Source organism: Condylura cristata, unplaced genomic scaffold (assembly GCF_000260355.1).
Source record: "Condylura cristata isolate star-nosed mole 26May11 unplaced genomic scaffold, ConCri1.0 scaffold00011, whole genome shotgun sequence".
NCBI classification, from domain to species: Eukaryota; Metazoa; Chordata; class Mammalia; order Eulipotyphla; family Talpidae; genus Condylura; species Condylura cristata.
In genome coordinates, this window is record NW_004567112.1 from 41,600,563 (window position 1) to 41,621,369 (window position 20,807).

Here is a 20,807-nt window from a genome sequence, read left to right on the forward strand (position 1 = left end):
CTATATTCCTTGTAACTCCTATTCTACCGTATGTGTCATATACCTCAAGGAAGTCATTTAAAATAGTGCCAGGATTTTCTTATCTTTATGCCCAAAAGTACAAATTTCATAATTGGATATTGGATTGCTCTGTATTTTGAACTATAACTAGAAATGCACCCAAATGAATACTATTTTTTGTGAACAGTATCCAACAACAGAGGCATCCAACATTAGCATCCAGTGTGCAGGAATTGAGTGGTTTTATCGCATGATATGGGAGAATTGCTCAGTACTGTCTGTTCCTGCTGACTCTCCTGATGTTCAATCTGGTAATATCCTCAAAGCTATTTTTTTTTTTTTACCCGTACTTTGATATTAGATGTTAATAGGTTCTTGGTCTATGGGAGAGGATGTAATGGAACAATCAACATCAAAAAGCTCAATCTAAGAGGAGTCAATTGAAGAGAGTGTGAACTGAATGAGAATGCCCGAATTTTGGGTTTCTTTTCCTTGTTTGCTTATTTTATCAACATAAGCGCAACATAAAATTCAACAACTAGACTTTTGATCCTTCACCAGAGTAGAAAATAGCTTAGATATTAAACTTCATTTTTTAAGTTCTTCTATGACTATCTTCTTTGTTGATGTCTCTAGAATATTTTGCATTCCCTCTGGCTATGGTGGCTTTGTCCAGATTCAAAATATTAATGTTTCTAGAACTACTCCATGCAAGTTTGGCTGAACTGAAATGATCACTTTAAACATGCACAGATATTATTTCCCACCAGTTAAAATTAATGTGAAAACTTATAATGCATTCAGCTATGTAGTACTATAAACAATGTTTATGCACCACTTCTTGCAAAATTTAAACCTACAGTTTTCTCTTCCCATTGTTAATAAGCAACATTCACCTGAACATATCCAGAGATCTAATTGGTTTTATTCTCGATTCAAGAATAGGCATCATCCCATGTAGAAAATAGAGTAGCTAGAAGAAGTCTTACAAAATGAAAAGAACTTGTCCTGAAAGAGGGTGGGACAAGTTTTAGCAAAAGAAAAGATAGCTTCTCTTATGGGAAGGCATTTGGGTCTCCTCATGCAGGTACCTGCTATTGTCCTAGACAGCTCAGGATCACATTCCAGGGAGGAATTAAAACTGCAATTAAATTAGATATTGAATCTCAAAAGTGGACATTTGGGATTGGCATGAGTAACTATTTCAGGCTCATTTCCTCTGTTTTTAAACACCATTATACTTTTGGGGTAAGAGAATAGTATAAATATAGAATTGTTGTATTATTAAGTCAAATGAAATGCAGCCCTATTAAAGGTCTGAAGTGAACTATACATAGAATATAAAATGTCTATAGAAAATCCTTGTTGTTTCAGTTGATGAACAAATATTAAAATATTAAGCAAACAATAGTTCATATTAAGGTTCACTATGTGTAGTAAATTCTATGGGTATTGAGCTACATACGGTGGCATGTTCCACTATTACAATATTGGAGAAATAATAATATTGGTTATTATGCAGCTTTAAATAACCACTTTCTCAGGAATAAGAGATTCTAGCATTTTGATCACCTCTACTTTATGGTAAAGAGAAGAAAATTTCAAATGGAAATTTTCCTTAAAAATATAAAGTTTCTTTTTTTTTAATTTTATAATAGTTTATTTTTACATATTTCTGTGCATTTTTCTATCTGAGTTGCAATCGCCTTGGGTTTCCCATCACCAAATCAACCATGTGCCATCACCATAGTCCAGTGCATTTCCCTCTTCTCACTGTTTTTGAAACCATCCCCCACCCCACCCCCAGAAAATGTCTCTGGTAGATAGCCATTTGTCATTATCATTATTTTCTTTCCTGTTCGTTACATAGCAGGAGGTTTTTTTGTTTTTTTTTTTTTTATGTTTCAAGAAAACTTTATTTAGAATAATAGGTACTGGTCTAGATTTAGCCAGTAGTTTACTACTGCAACCCAGAGGGTTATTGTTTTCCTCATTTCATCTAGATAGACATAGTCCTGAGTTCTGTCATTCCTGAATCCAGCCAGTGAATCTGACAGCCAGTTCATGAACAGTGTATCTTTATTTTTTTAATGTAAATGTTTCTTATAAAGTGGTTATTTCTATTTGATTTTCAGAATTTTTCCTAAGTCTGTTTCTTAAAAATAACCACCTAAAATAATCCTTATGCCAAAGAGGTATTTTGGGGGGGTACAAATGTGTTCCTCTTTATCTTCAAATTAAAGGTCACCTATCCTGATTACACTAATATTTTTTGTTTATTTTATTTATATGTATTTTGCATATTGTTCATTTTTAAAAAGTATTTGCTTTTTCCTACCCCTCATCTTATGAGTAGTTCACACAGAATTTCCTTCCCCAATTCACCCATGCATCATCACTGTCCATTTAAAAACAAAACAAAACAATTCAAAACACCTAGACTTTCCCTAAACATTTATAGTCTTGTACTTTCCATGTCTATAGTTGACCAAGTAATTGTTTCTTTACATTTTTTCTTAGATAGAAAAAAGTACTTGAAAAATTTATAACCAGTTGATTTCAAACAAAAGCAATCAGTTTTTCTGAAAACAAGATGTGCTCATTCAGAAATAAACAACAGAAAAGAGAGCAAATTGAAAAGTTTATTCATGGCAAGATCCATATTCACTTCCCTGAATTCAAGCTACCCCTTTAATCTCTGAAGGATCTCTCTAAGAACCTCTGATGAAGAATCAGCATCACTTCTTCTGGGAGATGCTAGGCATGACAGGTCATTATTTGCTGATTTTGCAATTCAGGGAGACTTTTTTTTCTCATCTCTGTACCGTACTTTCTTTATTACTTTTTCAAAGATTTATTTATACATACAAGTACTGGGTATAGGCCAGAGGCACGGGGGTGAGAGGATTCACCAGAGACAGAGTGAGGAAGCACAACAGGCAGATCTACTGAAATACACTGCTGAGGGGAGCAGTGGGTGGGGTCAGGAGATGTCTGCCATGCCATGTGGGTCAGCTCCCTGGCTGGGGATTGAACTCGTGCTACAGTGGCTGCAGCTATCTTCATAGTGCTGTGCTTAAGCCCATTGTGTCACCAGGGAAGGCCCCTTTACTTTATTTTAAATAGAGTTCATATGTATTGATGTTCATGTGTCCAACTCAAAGTACACTGTCAAAGATATTTTTCCAAAGTTGAAAGCAAGACATCCAAATTTAAAGTGAGCATATGCCAAAAATTCATTATTGAGATCAACCAAAATAGTTAAGCTTAAGGAAATTTGCAAATAATAGTTATATAAAATTTATAATTTTTAACAAAGCTGGTTAATGGCCTACAAAGGAATATATATATATATATATATTTAACCTTCAGGATTATTGTTTCTAATTATTACCAACTCTAGCAGGTAAAAAATCACTGTGACAGTATTAAAAACAAAATGAGCATCTGGCCCTCCCTTGTGGCACAGCGGGTTAAAGCACAGCACTAAGAAGCTTAAGCCGCTTCCGCATGAGTTCGATTCCCGCCTGCCCCGGAGGTGACCACATGGCATGGCAGACCTCTCCTGACCCGCCCGCTGCTCCCCTCAGCAGTGTACTTCGTTGATCTGCCTGTTGTGCTCCACACTCTGTCTCTGGTGAAGCCTCTCACCCTTCGCATCTCTGGCCTGTACCCCAGTTCTATATGAATAAATAAATAAATCTTTAAAAAAAAATGAGCATCTACCCCTATTGAGTTGTAAGATATTTAAATAATGGTGAAATTAAGTAGAATAGAGACATGAATACTTGGAAAATTAGACCTCTTCCAGGTAGACCTGCTTTACAGTGTCAACTACTGGGGTGCAAAGGAAATCATTCTATACCCCTATAGGTTCCAGTAGGCCTACTACTGTGAATAGTCAATCAGGTATCAGATACATTGATAAGAGAAAAAAATGAACATTCCCAAAATATTCACTAATAACATATACACCTCCTATATTCATTGGAAATTCATTGAATGCCTGATAAAGTCACCCAGGTGACTTTGAACTCCATGTTAAATAATGTAGTACTTAAGACAGAAGGACTGAAGGAAGATTTTAGGGAGTTTATAAAGGGAGGCACAAAAGTGTGCAGATTAAGTTATATCTTCTCTGTTTAAAAAAAGAAACAATTAGCTCTTCTGGCAAATGTCCCTTACAGAAGTTTGTATGTAAATATCTTTTTCTAAAGCAATCTCTACCCAACATTCAGAACCCCTCCAATGAAATAATCCTTTGTCAAGACCTATTTTCAGGTGGTAGATACTGGTGGTTTATACTGTCAAAACAAGATACTGAAAAAGACTAGCAATAGTGTACTTCTTATCTACCTCCAAGCTTTTCATAAGTTTCTTAAACTACTTCATAGAGGTAATAAGAGCCAACTTAAGATATACTGAAAGTAATATGAAGGCTTCAGTTGCTTTCTTTTTGTGGTTTTATATCTATAGAATTGTCTCTCCATAAGTATTGCAGAGATCTTTTAAGAGCTTGTATAAAAGTTCCTATAAGTTTCTATAAGAACTAATTTTAAAAAAAAGTTTTCTTAAACTTTATTTTTCTTTTTGATTGTTATCAGAAGTAGGTCAGGTAAGTTTGAGCTGGTTGAACCCAATAAAAAATAAACAGCTTATAGCACAAAGAAACTGAGGGAGCTTTTGTGATAAGTTAATAAAACTTTAAAGTTACTGTCACGGTAGAGGGGTAAATCTTTTAACCTGGATTTGAGCCAGTCCCTTCTACTTGGGCTGGACAGATCATTAAAATGGCATCAGGTGGGTTAGCAAAGAAAAATTGAATACCATACATCTAGAAAACTTACAGTGCATAAGTTACAAAGACAGATAAAATTTACAAGGTATAACAGATGCATCTGTAATAGGATGGTTCCCAGGAAAAAAGGGAGGTTTCAGGATCCCTGCCCCACTCAAAGGAGGGTAGAGATGAGCAGGGAGCAGAATCTAGACTGGATACAGAAGAGGAAGGAAGTAGGGTGGAGAGCAGGAAGAGACCTAAGAAAGGCATTTGGAGCAGAGAGACATGTGAAGAAGTGGCTCTTGTTTCTTTGCCCTGGACTGGTTGAAACAAATGTTGGCAAGAGACCCATGGGGGGAGGTCTCTTGATTTTGATTTTGCTTTTTTCCTCCCTGACTTGTCTGACCTTTTCTATAGGTCCCCACCAAAAGGTACTTTAAACTTGTAGCAGGCTTTCAGACCTGGCTTTGGGCCAATCCCTTTTGAGTGGACTTTTACCGACGAGGGGCTGGGTAACACAGGGCATTTGATTTACAAACTGTATTCTTTGTCTTCTCTCTGTAGCCCACTAATTGTATTGATGTTCCCTTCCATTAAAGTTCTTATATGATTTATCTTGTTGTAGCAGATGGCAGAACTTACTTAGATTGGGCAGGTTTGGGGGTTCTGGGGTGCCCCTCTCCCTGTTCTGTAACATCCATAAGTGAGGGGAGTAACATATTCCTAGCTATAGATAGAACTGAGAAGCCAGATAGGTGCAAAAAGAGAGGCAGCGAAGAAGGATGGCTCTCCTGCTTCTTGGCTTTGGACTTGTGCCAGAGACTTGGGGTCTTGGAGGGACACTGGGGCAGGCATGTGGAGACATTGAAAGGTACACATGGATGAGAGACCTGCCAGTGGCAGCCTTTATCTAGATCTGGACTTTGATTTTGTTCCTTTCATCTCAGACTTACCCAACTCTTTCACTCCCTTCCTGTGTGTTCTGCCAGAGGTGCCTTAGACTTGTAGCAAGCTTTGAGGCCTCAGTAGCCCACTGAGACATTTACCCTTGAGGGGTGAGCAACTGGTGTTTTATTGGGACATTATTATCCTTTCTTCTCTCTCTGCACACTAATCCTATTGATGTTCTTTCACAGTAAGTATGCTTGGTCTTCATGTGTATGGATGAACAGATCCCTTTAGAACATGCGAGTCTGGGGGGTCAGGATGGGAGGTCTCAGTCTTTAAGGTAACAAAGGGATATTTATTCTGTATTTAGGGACCTGAAGCATTCAGGAGAGAAATGGTAGACTTCATAAGACAGACAAGGATGTGGTTACTTCTGAGACTAAAGAGATTTGCTTCCCAGATAAAGAGGACATGTTTACTGATAAACCTACCCCTCCCAGTGATTCCCCCCCAAACTGTATACTTCTAGATAGAACATGGAAAAGGGCAAAAGTCAAAAAGCCCTTAGAATCTCCATTGCTCTACTTTGCATTTTTTAAGTAATGGAAATAGACTTCCCAGGGTTCACAGGATGTTAATTGATCATTAGTTCACATCAAAGTGACAGTTATTGGAAGGAGGGTGGTACTTTGGGCACATTGAATAAAGCCTACAGAACCCTTGGAAAGACTAACTCCATGTTATAAAATGACAATAATTTTGATTGGTATTTTGGGAAGTAAAAGGCAGTGAACAAAGGAAAAAAAATACTTTCTAATTAATGGCTTATAGGCCTTTTGGGCAAGAATTTGCTTTCCTACTAGAGCATTTACATTTTCTAATACATAGTATTACTTAGGTTCAGAAGAAAAGACAGAGGAGTGTTTCAAGAATATACAGAAGAGATAAGGAATTTAAATTTTTTTTTGTATATTTAGATATGAAACTAGACACCACCTCTTCCAGGTTCTGCACTTAGCCCAGACACTACTTATGTGCAGTGCAAATGCCAGGTATTTACTGCCTACCATCAGTGGCTCCTCCTGGGCTCAGGCTACATGCAGAGGCCAGCCTTGTTCCCCCACCAAGCCACTGAGGGGCATGTAGCCCCTCATTCAAGACTTCAGGGAGGAGCTCACCAGTTCCAATGCTTCGGGCTCTCCAGTTGCAGGCAGTAGAGAAACCAATGGATTTGGTGCCTGGATTGTGGAAAGAAACCATCAGATATAAGATATGAGCTAATTAGTAAATGGTCCAATCAGCCCTGGAATTGAAATTGGTCCAATCAGATCTCTAGGTGGGGGGCCCTGAAAGAGGAGAAAATGCAGGTCAAGAGCCAGCTTGGGCCTTTGACTCTCAGTTCCTGGCCTCAGAAAAGAGACTCAGATTCTCTCATTGACTTAGTTCCTCACCACCAAAAAAGAGAAAGTATCCAACATTCCAAGCTCCCAAAGAAGAAGAGACACAAAATGTCCATAGAGAAGTTGAAGAGCTTTGCAGAGGCAAGGAGCTGACTCCTGCCAGCCCTGCCTCTGGCACTGACTGAAAGGGTCCCATGGGTATTGTTGGTCTGCACCAATGACTCACAAAGAGCTCTTATGCTGGTGTATCTTCACCCCTTCCTAGTGGTTGGCACTAGTGGCCAAGGCTGGACAGCACCATTGATGAGTGACCAGCACTTTGTGTCTGATCAACTCTGAGAGCTGTGAATCATCTGGCATCACTTCCTGTACTGTTGCCTTCTTGCTCTCTGGTACAGTGTCTTGTACTGTCCCTCCTGACCTTCAGAATCTTGCTGTGGGCTGCTGCTGGGTCATCTCAGCAGCCCCCTCATGAGCACCTCAAGCTGGGATGAGCTGGATCCTGGACCACTGCTTACTATACAACATCATCCTTGTTGATGGCAGCACCATCTTGGATAAATGGCTTTGTCCATGACTTTAAAACGCTGTGGACACTATTTGGGGGAGGTAGCCACTCACTTGTGGCTTTGAGAACTCTTTGTTTCCCCCATTTGTTAAATAAACCCCATTGTTGTTCCCTGAGCCTGAATGGTCTTGCAGTTGTGGGTGTGAGTGAGAACCTTCAGAGAGAGGCCAGACTTCTATTGTGTACTGTTCTTTGACACCAAAGCCCCACCCTCATAGACCCAAACCCCATGTCCCCTGTCAGCTTTATTCTCAAAAGAGTACTTGCTCAAGTGTTCAAGCTGGGAATCAGTTAATTTTTACTCAAATCATGATCAAATTGTCAAACAGAAATTTTGACCATCTGTAGTAGATGTGTCAACAATAATGACTTTCCATCCTGGTTTGTTCCAGTAGCTTGTTAGTATCATGGTTTTTGATAAAAGAAATAAGTATTAATCTGTGTGTGTGTGTGTGTGTGTGTTTTCTGTTGAGCATTTGTGAAGCTGCCTCTGTAATGAGTTAAATTTATAGCTATAGATGCAGGTGTGTAAAAATGGAATTTTTATTTTTTATAATTAGAATTAGCTTAACTCTGAACTAATATACAGTGGGTAGTTCACCTTATTCTCGCCAATTTAAGAAATTCAATCTGTTTTGATTTACTGTTCTTTCTAGAGTGTTTTTTTTTCCTCTTTCGAAAAATATCCCTTTTACTTTAATCCTTTCCTTCTCAACTATGCAGATATCAGGAGAGGAAACAGTTGGTGGTTTATTATTCCTCAGTTAATGGATTATAAAAAACAACCTACTTCTTCAGACTGTGTCACTGATATATTTAAAATCCAGTTTGGGGATTTAAAAGACAATTTTCACTTCTCAGAAAAGTCTGGCTTTTACAAATAAAATGTGCTGTTACTTTTAGGTTCTTCAGGTTATGGATTTATAAAAGTCAGGTTATATGTCAAAAGCCAATAAACTTACTTTTTTGTCCTCATTGAAATTTGTTATCTACTTTCTCTGAGGCAAAATCTAGCTTTAATTACTGAAAAATTAACAATTATGAAAAAATTATAGAAAATAATTTTCATTCATTTCAAAATTGTGTGTTACTATTGCTGCAGTGACTGAAGGTGGAGTTAGCCAGAGAAGATCATAACAAATGAAGTATTTTTTTTAATGACATACTTTTTAGTATAAGATCAATTTCTTCATTGTCCCATTGATAACTGTTTTTAAACTTAATAGAAATTACCTTTGCATCTTAGGCTAGCTATAAAATGATGTATAGAATTTGCTAGAGGGTCAGCAATCTCTGTACTTAAAATAATGCACTTCAGGATTTGCAGTAAGAACAGCAGTATCTCCACCTTGCATCCAAATCATAAGTGAAATGGATGATGAAAGTATTACGACAAATCTTCATTCTATCCTTCAAATCACATACATTCTGAACATGCTCCTTCTATGAAACCATTTTCTTTTAAAGCTCACTTTTTAAAAGATGTGATGGTTGAATCCAAGTTCATGTACAGTTGAGAAAAAATAAATCAAGATAGAGATAATAGTAATTTTTGCTTTATCTAATAAGAAACCTTATTCCATCAGCAAAGATACATTGCTATTAGGTTTTATGTGAGATATTTGGCGTTCTCTTTCTTCCTAAGAGGTTTAGTATATATATATCCTAGATATTTGGAATAAAGCTATCATGAGGGCCTTTTTAGTTACTCAAATTTACCTGATACATGAATAACAAGTAATTGTTTTTAAGGAATTGGTTTAATTTTTATTTTTTGTGCATATGTGGGAGGTACCCAAGCTTTTATTTTTCTTTTTTTGGCACTCTATGTTTAGAATTCCATGCAAATAATTGTTGCTGGTGTTTGTGAAACATTCAGTAATGGAAAAGTGTCACAGTAGTGGAGTCCTGCAATCTCTCTTTCCTAATATGTTGGTGCTATATTCAGTCTTAATAACTCAAAAGGATCCGTGAGTGAATCATCTCTGAAATTCTCAACATAGCTCCTTCTGATCTGGTTATGTGCTTCTTTCCACCTTTTTCAGTTATCTTTTTTTTTTTTTTTATTTGTGTAAGTTCATGTCAGACTTGCATTTCCATATCTGACCTTACCTCTATACTTTTTGAACATGGTTCAACACCCCTGCTTCTGACTGTGTTAAACAATCTCAATCAACCACACAAATTTCTCTGAAACTTCTATACAAGAGAGAACCAGAAAATCTTGCTGATTTTATCCTCTATTTTAAATAATAAAAGGAATTGTTGGATCTGCATACTATTGTTCTCTTAAAGAGGTGAACATGTAATTCCTTGTTAGTATTATTTATATATGTGTATGTTTGTGTTATTTATATGCATTATACACATCATGTATATGATATATTTGTTATATTATTTATTTTCCTGTGTATAATTCACTAGGGGGATAAAAAAACACATCTGCGACCCCTATGATTTCACTTTTACATAAAAAGAATACAATTTATTAATCTTCTATTAATTACTTTTTTACATCTTTTATTTTTATAGGACTGAACAAAAAAACCTCTAACAATAAATGTCTTTAGTTATGCAGATTAAACATCCATCATATTCATGTATATATTGTGTTTGTTTAAACAAATTATCAACTTACTTGGGAAATAACAGCTTCTTAATTTGTCATTAAAGTACACATCTGTGGACTTTTTAAAAAACTGATGACTATGATGCCTCCACATTTAAACTTGTATTCAGTTCCAGGGGAAATATGATGGTGATTATACACATGTGCTTTCCATTGAGTTGGGACCTTGTCTTGATTTATTATAGTCTTTAATGACACATTCATAAATGAATGCTACAAATTAGGTTAAAACTCTAGTGAATTTAAAATGATTTTCAATGTTTAATCTTTTCTTCATGAAAATGACCTGATTGTCTCTGATATGGGTTAAATTAACTAAATTTAAGGGCATAGAGATGTGTCAATCTATGTTCATAAACCATGATTTAGAATTTAGATGAAATAATTTACTGTTTCCAATTGTGTCATATAAGAGGGCTTCTTTTATTCATTCAGAAAGCATTCTTGTTAACAGTTATCATGCATTGTTCTAGCTGTTATACCTCAAGGAATAAGATAAAGTTCTAGTATTTATCTATATTTCACAGTCTATTAGAGAAAATGTTTCATTAGTACATCGTTAAAACATGAAAAGACGATATAATGGAAACATAAATCATTTTATGGGAATCCTGAACAATGTTTTCTTGCTTATCTTGTTTTAAGTGAGAATGGGTTTGTTGAGGAAGAAGCATTTGACCAACATCTTGAAGCAGCAGGGGTTGAGCTAGCGACCAGAGGAGATTAACCCTCAAGGGTGGAATGTCTAATCTGCTCGCAGGAACACTCATGGAAGAACATGTTAGATAAGGGAAATAATAAAAATCATTAGGGCCCTGCAAAGATATAATAAGCATAAGGCCTAAGATGGTCATTAGACACCATATTTTCTTTAGTAGCTCAGATTTTCTGCTCTACAAGATAAGTGAAATTTGTAACTCAGTAAGTATTTTGGTTTCTAGACACCTACTCTTGGTAACTTACCTTCAGATATTCAACACAACAATAGTTACCATTATGACAATATGTTCTCTGAAGACTTACTTACATACTTTAAATATATATTTAATACACATATTTAATATTATCTATGAAAGGTGTGATCACGTGTTCAAGCCAGAAGTCATACACTAATTATTTTGATATTCTTTAATTTCTTATAAGTATTATTGTCAGGGCTTTTGATATTTCACATATTTCCTCTGGTCTTATTAGTTTGACCTGGAGATACTAACCAATTTATAGAAAAAGAAAACTGTTGTGTTATACTAACCACCTGATGTTGTCATTCTCTAATCAGTAAATGAGGAGGAAGAAAAGGATAAACTCTTTGAACTTGGCAGCTTTCTCTGGAATCCATTTGTTTCAGTATTTTTTTTTTAAAGATTTATTTATTTGTGCATACAGAACTGGGGTACAGTCCAGAGGCTCAGGGGCAGTGAGAGGCTTCACCAGAGACAGAGTGTGGAGCAGAACAGGCAGATCGACGAAGTACACTGCTGAGGGGAACAGCGGGCGGGTCAGGAGAGGTCTGCCGCCCCATTTGGTCACCTCCGGGACAGGCGGGAATCGAGCTCATGCGGAAGTGGCTTTAGTTTCTCAGGGCTGTGCTTTAACCTGCTGCGCCACCAGGGAGGGCCTGTTTCAGTATTTTTAAAGACACTGTGTGTGTGTGTGTGTGTATGTGTTTAGTTTATGTTTGTGTTCACAGACAGACCTAGTAAAGTTGCTTCTTTACAGTATAAAAAATACATATTTTCCACTATTTACTAATTTATAAGATGTTTGTCATTTTTTAAATTTCATTGTACGTCAATGAACATTATTTAAAGTTTCAGTATTATATATGCTTATTTTTGTTCTAATGTAGACACTTTCCTTAAGTTCCACCTCTGTGCCACTCAAATTTAAAAACTAATCTATTGGGACTAAAACATAAAATAATATGAGATCTGTAAAAATTGCTGGTAAAACTATTGAATTCTGTGCTTCACAAAATTTTGCTGTTAAAGACATACACAGATACATGTGTGCATTTGTCCTAAATTGTCAATGTCCATACCCAATATCACTGTGTAGTACATCCCAGCATAGGTTAGAAGTTAACACTTAATATGCTATATTTGTGTGATTACAAAAAAGCCACACCACTAATGTGATCTGTTTGCTTACAGAAAGCCATATCCTAGAAGATGTCAACAAATGTATCATTGCCTTGAGAGACCAGGATGCTGATAACTTAGACCGTGCTGCAGGCGCCATCCGAGGCCGAGCCGCAAGAGTCGCTCACATTGTCACAGGTGAAATGGACAGTTACGAACCTGGCGCTTACACTGAAGGTGTAATGAGAAATGTTAACTTCCTTACAATTACTGGTAAGTCTCAGTGCCCAATAGCACTTGCTGTACTCCTGGTGTTTGAATTTACATAACTAACAAATAGTCATCTTTGGGGAAAGATCCTGACCTGTGTTGTTTGAAATAGAGTGTTCTTTCTACTCTGTGCTTGGTGCTTGCATCCTTTCTTTATGTGATGAAATTTTTCTCTAAGAAGTAACTGTATCCATTGGGGAAAAAGAGGTGTTTTTTTTTTAATAAATATATGCGTTATATAAATTACCCAAGGGCTGTAGCTACTTAGGATTGTTTATTAAGGCCAGTGCTGTTAGGAGCTGTAATTAGGCCAGATGCGATAGTATATAATAGTTTTAAAAACTACTTGAGCTCTATCTTTGGCAGCCTTAGGTTTTTATTTAAATTACCTAAACAGAACAGACTTGCACTTTGTTTCCAGAGAAATGCTCTCTACTTTCTTTTGTAGCTTACTTGAAACCAACATTTTGTTCTTGCACATTATCTTTGAGTTCTTTAAATATACGAAGCCAGGATTTTGTTTTGATTGTAGTACCCAAGTTAATACTTTCTGAAATCAGCGAGTGTCTGCTTAGTTTTTGAATCACTTAACAAAATTGTACTCTTAATTTTAATACTACTATTAACATTTTTCCAAGGAACTTTGCTTTTGAATTCATTTGATTTGCAAAGTGGATTTACATTTAATGAGGGCAACCAACTATTTTTATAAGGCCTAATGATAGGAAACCATTGTGCTCTGTGAGGTCCTTAAGTTGAATTTTTCTTATTAAAAATCTCTTTTTTGACAGTAGGGCAAAGATATAGTCATGCTCATAAAATATTTGCAATTTCTTACTTAAAGCATCGACCTTAAAGATTTGTTCTTTGTACTGTGCATAGGGCATATTACATTTAGGTGGTATGTACACTATTTTGGTATGTACACTATTTTGTTAAAGGGTAGAAAAGATGAGGATGAATGTATTTTTTGGGGGAGGGAATGGCTCCTTTATTAAGAAACATTAACACGTTGACAACCTTTACTAGGGACTAGTTCTGAAGAGCTAAACTTCAGATAAGTTTTTCAGAGTTTATGGAGACTTACTAATGCGTGTCATTGTTGTCCTGGTATATTTATACAGAATACCCTTGATAAATCCTAGAAAATAGTTTCCAACACTGAAGGACACATGAAGGAAAGATAGAGAAAGTATATCTGAAACTCCTGACATTAAACTTCTATTTCCATATCCATTCATCCCAAGCTGTTGATGTCACCAAAAAGGGCACATGATATTTGCTTTATCAATTAAATGCAATGATATATGTACTTTTTTAAGAAGATGACTGTGTTACAGTAATTCAATATCTTTTCCTGTTCAGTTTAAATATTCCTTTCTTGTTGGACAAGAGCAAGTACAGCATTATCTGATTGTATCCAGCCTTTGCATATAGAAGTATTTGTAAATAAGATGAGATTGTGTCAGGGGTCCTCATTTTAGATAATAAAAACTTTCTGGAAGAAATTGAAGCATTAAATTACCTAGAACTTTTCCTATATTTTGTCTCAGTCTCAGTACTTCAATATTGGTAACATCTTGAGAAGCATTCTTGTGGTCACAATGTGTTTTCATTCTCCATAGGGTAGAATCTATATCCACCACATGGAATGTATAAATGAAGTTCTGAAGTGTTCAGAATGTGCAGTGTGTTGTGTGACTACATTGTTCTTCATCAGTTCTTTTAATTTGATATAGAAATAAAAAAATAATCAAGTTACTTAACACTTGATTGTTACTTAACAATTATTTAATTGCCAACTTGCTAATACCGCTGATTTTAATTAGTTTATAAGATAACTAGGCAATATAGTTAGATGTCATTCAATTAGAAGAAAAAGATGCTCTTTTACTACAATACATTTTATAGAACTGCAATTAAAATTTTCTAATTATGTCCTGTACCCTGAATAGAATAAATATAAAATAATTCTTTATTATTTTGTTTTAAGTAGAATATTATTGTAAAACATACTTTAATGACTTCAATTTTATCATTTTATTTTTCCAATTAGTTTCTTGGCTTATCTTTGAAGAAGGCTACTTATTTTTGTTTTATATCTCTCACTTAAAACATTTCTCCAAATAACTTTCCTTGAAATATATCAAAAGCATGTCTTACTAAAGTGAATTCTAAACAATAAATTAGATGATAAATCTATTTATATCAGTTTGATCTTAACCAAAACATGAGCATATCTATGAAAAATATTCCTAGGTATTTTATGTTCCTCAAATAAGTAACAGAAAATGTTCATCTTTTTTCATATCTGCCATAACTTGGATTTATTTACAAATATTCATCAAATAATTAATTGGATATACCATATTCTGTGTTATGAGGCTGAATAGTTCACACTTAACACGTGAATGGACTGTGTATATGTGTCCTTCTTCCCTCTCTCCCTCCTTACACCCCTCCCTTCCTAATGCCTTCCTTTCTTTTATATCATCCTCAGTTTGCTTGACTCTGCTTTCTGAAAACTTCTTAATAAGGAGATAAATTATTTCTATTACTGAAGCTTCCTTGTCTTTGCAAAATTTTTCTGAAAGTATCCTCATCAATGATGAAAACTAAGCCATACTTATCTAAATCACCAAGTGTGCTTTAAGAACACTGAATTGATTTTAATCAGACTTTGCTACTCATTAGTGCATTTTTAAGATTTGATGATCTCCAAAGTGTTTCTCGGTTTTAGGAAGCAGGATTGTCCTGTTACATCTTGGGAGTTTTTGTTGTTCATAAATCCCAGCAGTTGGTTTTAAGTGAAATGTAGGTGACATCTGGAAAGTTGCATTTCATTCAGACAGGATCATAATATTGTAATTTCCATGTGAAATTCATTAGTCTACCCAATTCTTCATCATTAGTAAACACTGTCAGGAATTCCTGACACAGGAGATAAATGTATTGTTTTTTTTTTTTTTTTTCCCAAATAATGAACTTTCTCGATTACACTGTGATGGTTCAGAAGTCATGAATATGACTTTTTGACTATTATGACTATTGTCAACCATTCCTACAATGTTGGGAATAAAACCCCAGAACAGGCAGGTGGATAAATCTGTCCATGAGGTCCTGGTGACATCCGCCACTGCTAACTGATGGTGATGGCAGACGAAGAGTTATCCGTCAAGTACACATTCAGGTGCAGAACTGGAAAATCTGTGCCCAGACTTTTCTCCCTATTAGATTGGAAAAGAACCATATAGCTGTAATTCTTCTCCTAAAAACAAATGAGATAACTGAAAATAATTTAGAGTCAATGAATATTTCCAAGATGAATTTCATCTAAAAATCATTTAAATTTTTTTAATAACAGTCTCTCCTATCAATTCCTTTTTATTTCATTTTTGCACCTATATCTGTATTTGATAGCCTGATTAAAATGTGCTACTCTCCTTATGTTGTGCCTGTTTTATAATCATACTCAGTTGAAATACAAATGCTTTAGTTCTAGTAGCCTTGGCCTTTTACATTCCAGAAGAGGTTGAAAATTAGTGGTCCATATAATAGGCCAAACTCAATAGGACTCAATGAATTTTTATGTTTCTATTAGAGTTATAACCAACTTGACTTTTTGCCTTAAGAATATTTCTAGTCCTCAACCACCCAGATTAATGGCATATCTAAGTGACTGGCACTTATTGGTGTTCTTTTTGCTGAGTCTGGGTCATAGTTTCCACCTTAGCCCACCATCCTCCACTCACTCACATTTCAAGCCCAGTCTTTTCCTCCCACTTAGTTTGCCAAGTTTTGCAGCCATTGAAGTTCACCCAAACATGCATATCTGATTTTTTTCTTGTGTTTGGTCAAAAGGCAAAAAGGCACCATTTTTTCTTGTGTTTGGCCAAAAGGCAAAAAGGTACCATTCTTCCATCTAAGTTGATATTTTCACAGGCAAGTGAATATGCCAGGGTTATTATTGACTTGAGGCCTGGTAATTCCATTTGGAATATCTTTACCCTTCTTCTTTCACATTGAATTGTATCTGTCTTTTAAGAAATAGTCCATATCACATGTCCTTTTGAAACCTTTCATTACTTTCTTTGGCAATAATGACTTCTTTGCCTTACATACTATAGATTCAAAGGATCTGCCACTCAGTTATATCATTCCCAACAACTGTGTGCTACTGTGTAAATCTTCAAGTATATACTGAAATAGAAATGTCTTCAATCAAAAGCAGTATATAAGCTACAGGAGAAAAGGATACTCATCTCATTTATCTTTCTATTTCTCCCAGAATCAAACAACTTTTGAAGCAAGCCTCTATGCCTTTGCTAATTCTATTCCAGCACTGAAATGACTTTTCTTTTCTACTGCTCCTCTCAGTTATATTCTTTAGCACTTCTGGAATGCTGTCCTCTTTGAAAAGGAACTTCCTTTACAGTTAGAACTATTGCTCCATTATCTGTAATAGCATGATAAGCTTGTTATCACTTACTTAACTTTACCTTTTATCACAGTCAGCCATATACATACACATTTCTACCACTAGACTATAATGTGCCTAAAGTCAGACCCCCCACTAGTAATTTCTCACACATAGTAAAGATGCCTGTCTTTTCCCAACTTTAAATCTAAAATTCATTACTATAAAATTCTATGACACTTTCTATTACAGTTAAGCAAAAGAATACTTTATAATCTCAGCTGGGGGGGGGGGAGTAACTCAAAAGAAGTGGGCTTTGTTAAAGCCTGGGGCAAAGAAAAGATCAGGGAAGTGATTCATTACTGTCCAAAGTTAGATATTAGCCACTTCCAGAAAACTTGGGTCAGATTTTTAAAAGGTTCTTCAGCAAGCTTTTGAACAAGAGATCATGACTTTTGTGTATTCAATTACTTACAAGAAACATCATGAACTTCATCTGTTGAAAGAACTCACTGAACTTAATTTCACTAATGGTTCCAGCAAATCCCTATAAGGGATACCCACCATGCTTTCAAATACAGAAACCACTGTTGGCTGCCTCTGCTCCCCTTATAGCAGTCTGTGACAGCCCTCTAACTCATGTACTTTCTGACTTTTCACTTTGGTCCTCATCTGACACCCTTGAACACAATCAACGTATATGAGTAAGAAGCTTTGCTCTGCCACTTCTTGGCTCACCTTCATAGCCTGATAGCTTCATGGTGGTGATGCCAAAGTCAAAAGTTAAATGCCAGCCTGCATTTATGTCTTTAAAGAAGGGTAAGAACACCTGACTTTGGGTGTGTTTTGTTGCCACAGTAATTGAGGACCTTGAACTAACCTTGTGAGGTTGAAGAAAGCAGCTATTTTAGCTTCTGAGTGTACAAAAAAAAAAAAAAAAAATTTGAACAGGAACCAGATCTAGTTAGAGGGTTAAAGGTACTTTTTCATCTTGTCATTTTAAGAGAATGGAAATATAAACTTCTCAAAAATGTTCTATAAAAGATGAATTTTTTAAAAGATTCATTTATTAATGTATACAGAATGGGGTACAGGCCAGAGGTGCAGGGGCAGTGAGAGGATTCACCAGAGACAGAGTGGGAGCAGCGGGCGGGTCAGGAGAGGTCTGCTGCACCATGTGATCACCTCTGGGGCAGGCGGGGATCCAATTCATGCGGAAGTGACTTTAGCTTCTTAGTGCTGTGCTTTAACCCGCTATGTCACCAGGGAGGTCCTAAAAATGAATTTTTTAAGCTTTATTTTTTGTGTAGTATATTTTGGGGTATAGGCCAGAGCCCTGGTGTATAAGAGCATTCACCAGAGATAGAGTAGGAAAGAGAACAGGTGGGTCTACTGAAATATACTGCTTAAGAGGAGTGAGACATGAGAGGTCTATGTCTACTGTGTCACCTGGATTAGCTCCAGAGCCTGGCATGGAACTCAGGCCATATGGTGATAACACTGAGATTTAACTTCTAAGCCACTTGGGTGGCCCAAAATCTGAAGTCTTTTTAATGTCTCTGTGAGACACAGAACTTTTTGACCTTTTTAGTATGCTTACATCCTATAGAAGTAACATGGAATCATCTAAAAAAATCACATTTGTGATACTCCTATTAATAAGAAGAATATATTGCAACATAAGTTGATGGAAATAATACTGAAAAGAGGAAATAATATACAAGGCCAAAATGTGCATTTAAAGACTTTAAACAGTGTCTGAAACATGGCCACATCTAAAAAATATAAGCTATATACCTTTCAAGTTGGTAATAAATGAGAAATGGATTAAGATAGGAGTGGTAAGCTGTTATTACCTAAAAGGGAAGAATAATGATTACAACAGGAAGTGGAGAATGTGGAACTGCTATGTGAATATATTCACCAGTGGTATCGTTGCTTCTTTAACTCAAACTCCTATGATCAGCCTCAAATGCATGTTCTTCAACTACAAAAAAAAAAAGAAGATTCCATCTTTAAAGAGAACTAGGTCACCCCCACCCATTTCTTTCCATTTCTCTTTTTCCTTATGTTTCTTCTTATCTCTGAACCTGTTTTTACATATTTTCTATTAAAATTAATTCAAATTAATTTTATAGTCCTTCATGGGTGGTTAGTAGGAAAGAAATAGCTTTTATATGAAAAGATACTACATGGAGTCTTTGTTCAGTTCTGCATTGCAAACAACAGAATCCAACTCTAGCAAATTAGGCGAAAAACAAGCAAACACTGGAAGGCTAGAGAAAAAGAAGAGAAACAGACAGACTGTGATGGCGGCAGCATATAGAAACCCAGTCAATCATCCCAAAGAACAGCTGTTTGAGGTGCCATTCCAGTCCTCTCTGAACATTAATGCCATCATTGGCATCATAACTTTATGACACTGGACCTCACAGATGGTACATTCATTCACCACCACATTCCACATACGACCACCACTGGAATAAATCCTAAACTAATCTCTCTTTTGCCTCATTTGCTTTCCATTCAGCTTCCAGGACTGAGCAGCACATAAGCAAAGTTTAAATCATGTGCCTTCACCATGACTATCAGTCTTAGGAGGGAAGTGGTGGGCCTTTGGGTTATAGTAGAGACAGTCTCTGCTGGATTAGGATTCTTAAACAGGCAACATATTGGCATCTGAGGAATTTTGGATTGTGTGAACAAAGGGAGATGGAGTGATGAGGAGGACATCAACAAAAGAGTAAGAGAACATGTAGAAGGGAAAATGGGGAGTAATTTTATCATTTGATTAACCACTGTCTATGATGGGATCATGGAAATACTGCCACATTTATCACTCAGTCAGGAGAATTGCTTTTCAGGGACTTGTCACCCAATCTTATTCTTTTATTTTTAAGATTACGTATGCATATAGAACTGGAGTATAGGCCAGAGGTACAAGGGCAGTGAGAAGATTCATCAGAGACAGAGCAGGGAGCAGAACAGGCAGGTTGACAAAGTAAACTGCTGAGGTGAGCAGTGGGCAAGACAGGAGAGGTCTGCTGTGCCATGTGGGTCCCCTCCACATGGCCAGCTTGTAGTGCAGCATCTAACTCATTGCACCACCAGGGAGAGGGCCAGCCAACTTTATTCATATTGATGGGTTTATAAAGTATTAAAATAGACCCAGAAAAGCATACTTTATTCCTGTAAATAACATATACTGACGCCACTAAAATCCAGGGAAGATGTGCTGAAGTGGCTATATGATGTGCTTGTGATTCTGTTTCCAAGAGTGTGGCAGGATAGACATGGGTCAGTCTTCAATCTCTCCTGAAAAAGGAAAACAACAACAGTATATTGAGTGGCCCCTTCAGTAGTTTCTGCTTTTCTTTAATAATGCTAGTGACAAATGTACAGTGCAATCATATCACTATCACTTTAAATTCAAAGGACTGGGGCCTTTGTCTTTCTTCATTTTAAGATCACTAAGTTCTAAACATAATTGTAACAGCAGAGAATAGTGACTTCAAAATCATAATGTTACATGGCTTTTGAGAAAAGTGATGTGACTTTTCAAGGCTGGAAAGTACTGAGGGCTCTGGGGTCTTAATATGTCTTAGGTTTCCCAGATAACCTCAGGGGCACAGGGATCAACCTCTTGATACCACATTGACCCATTAAAACACAGTACATTTGTTGGGCCCTCCCTGGTGGTGTAGCAGGTTAAAGCACAGTACTAAGAAGCTAAAACCACTTCCACATGAGTTCGATCTCCACCTGCCCTGGAGG

General features: G+C 36.3%; 1 protein-coding gene across 1 annotated transcript in view; it reads left to right on the plus strand.

The window, feature by feature from the left end:
- Positions 1–20,807, plus strand: part of CTNNA3 (catenin (cadherin-associated protein), alpha 3) — a 1,271,003-nt gene that overhangs the window by 923,310 nt on the left and 326,886 nt on the right. The window contains exon 12 of the mRNA XM_004680853.2: positions 12,419–12,619. Within this exon, the coding sequence (XP_004680910.1) occupies positions 12,419–12,619 (201 nt within the window). The remainder of the gene's footprint in view (positions 1–12,418; positions 12,620–20,807) is intronic.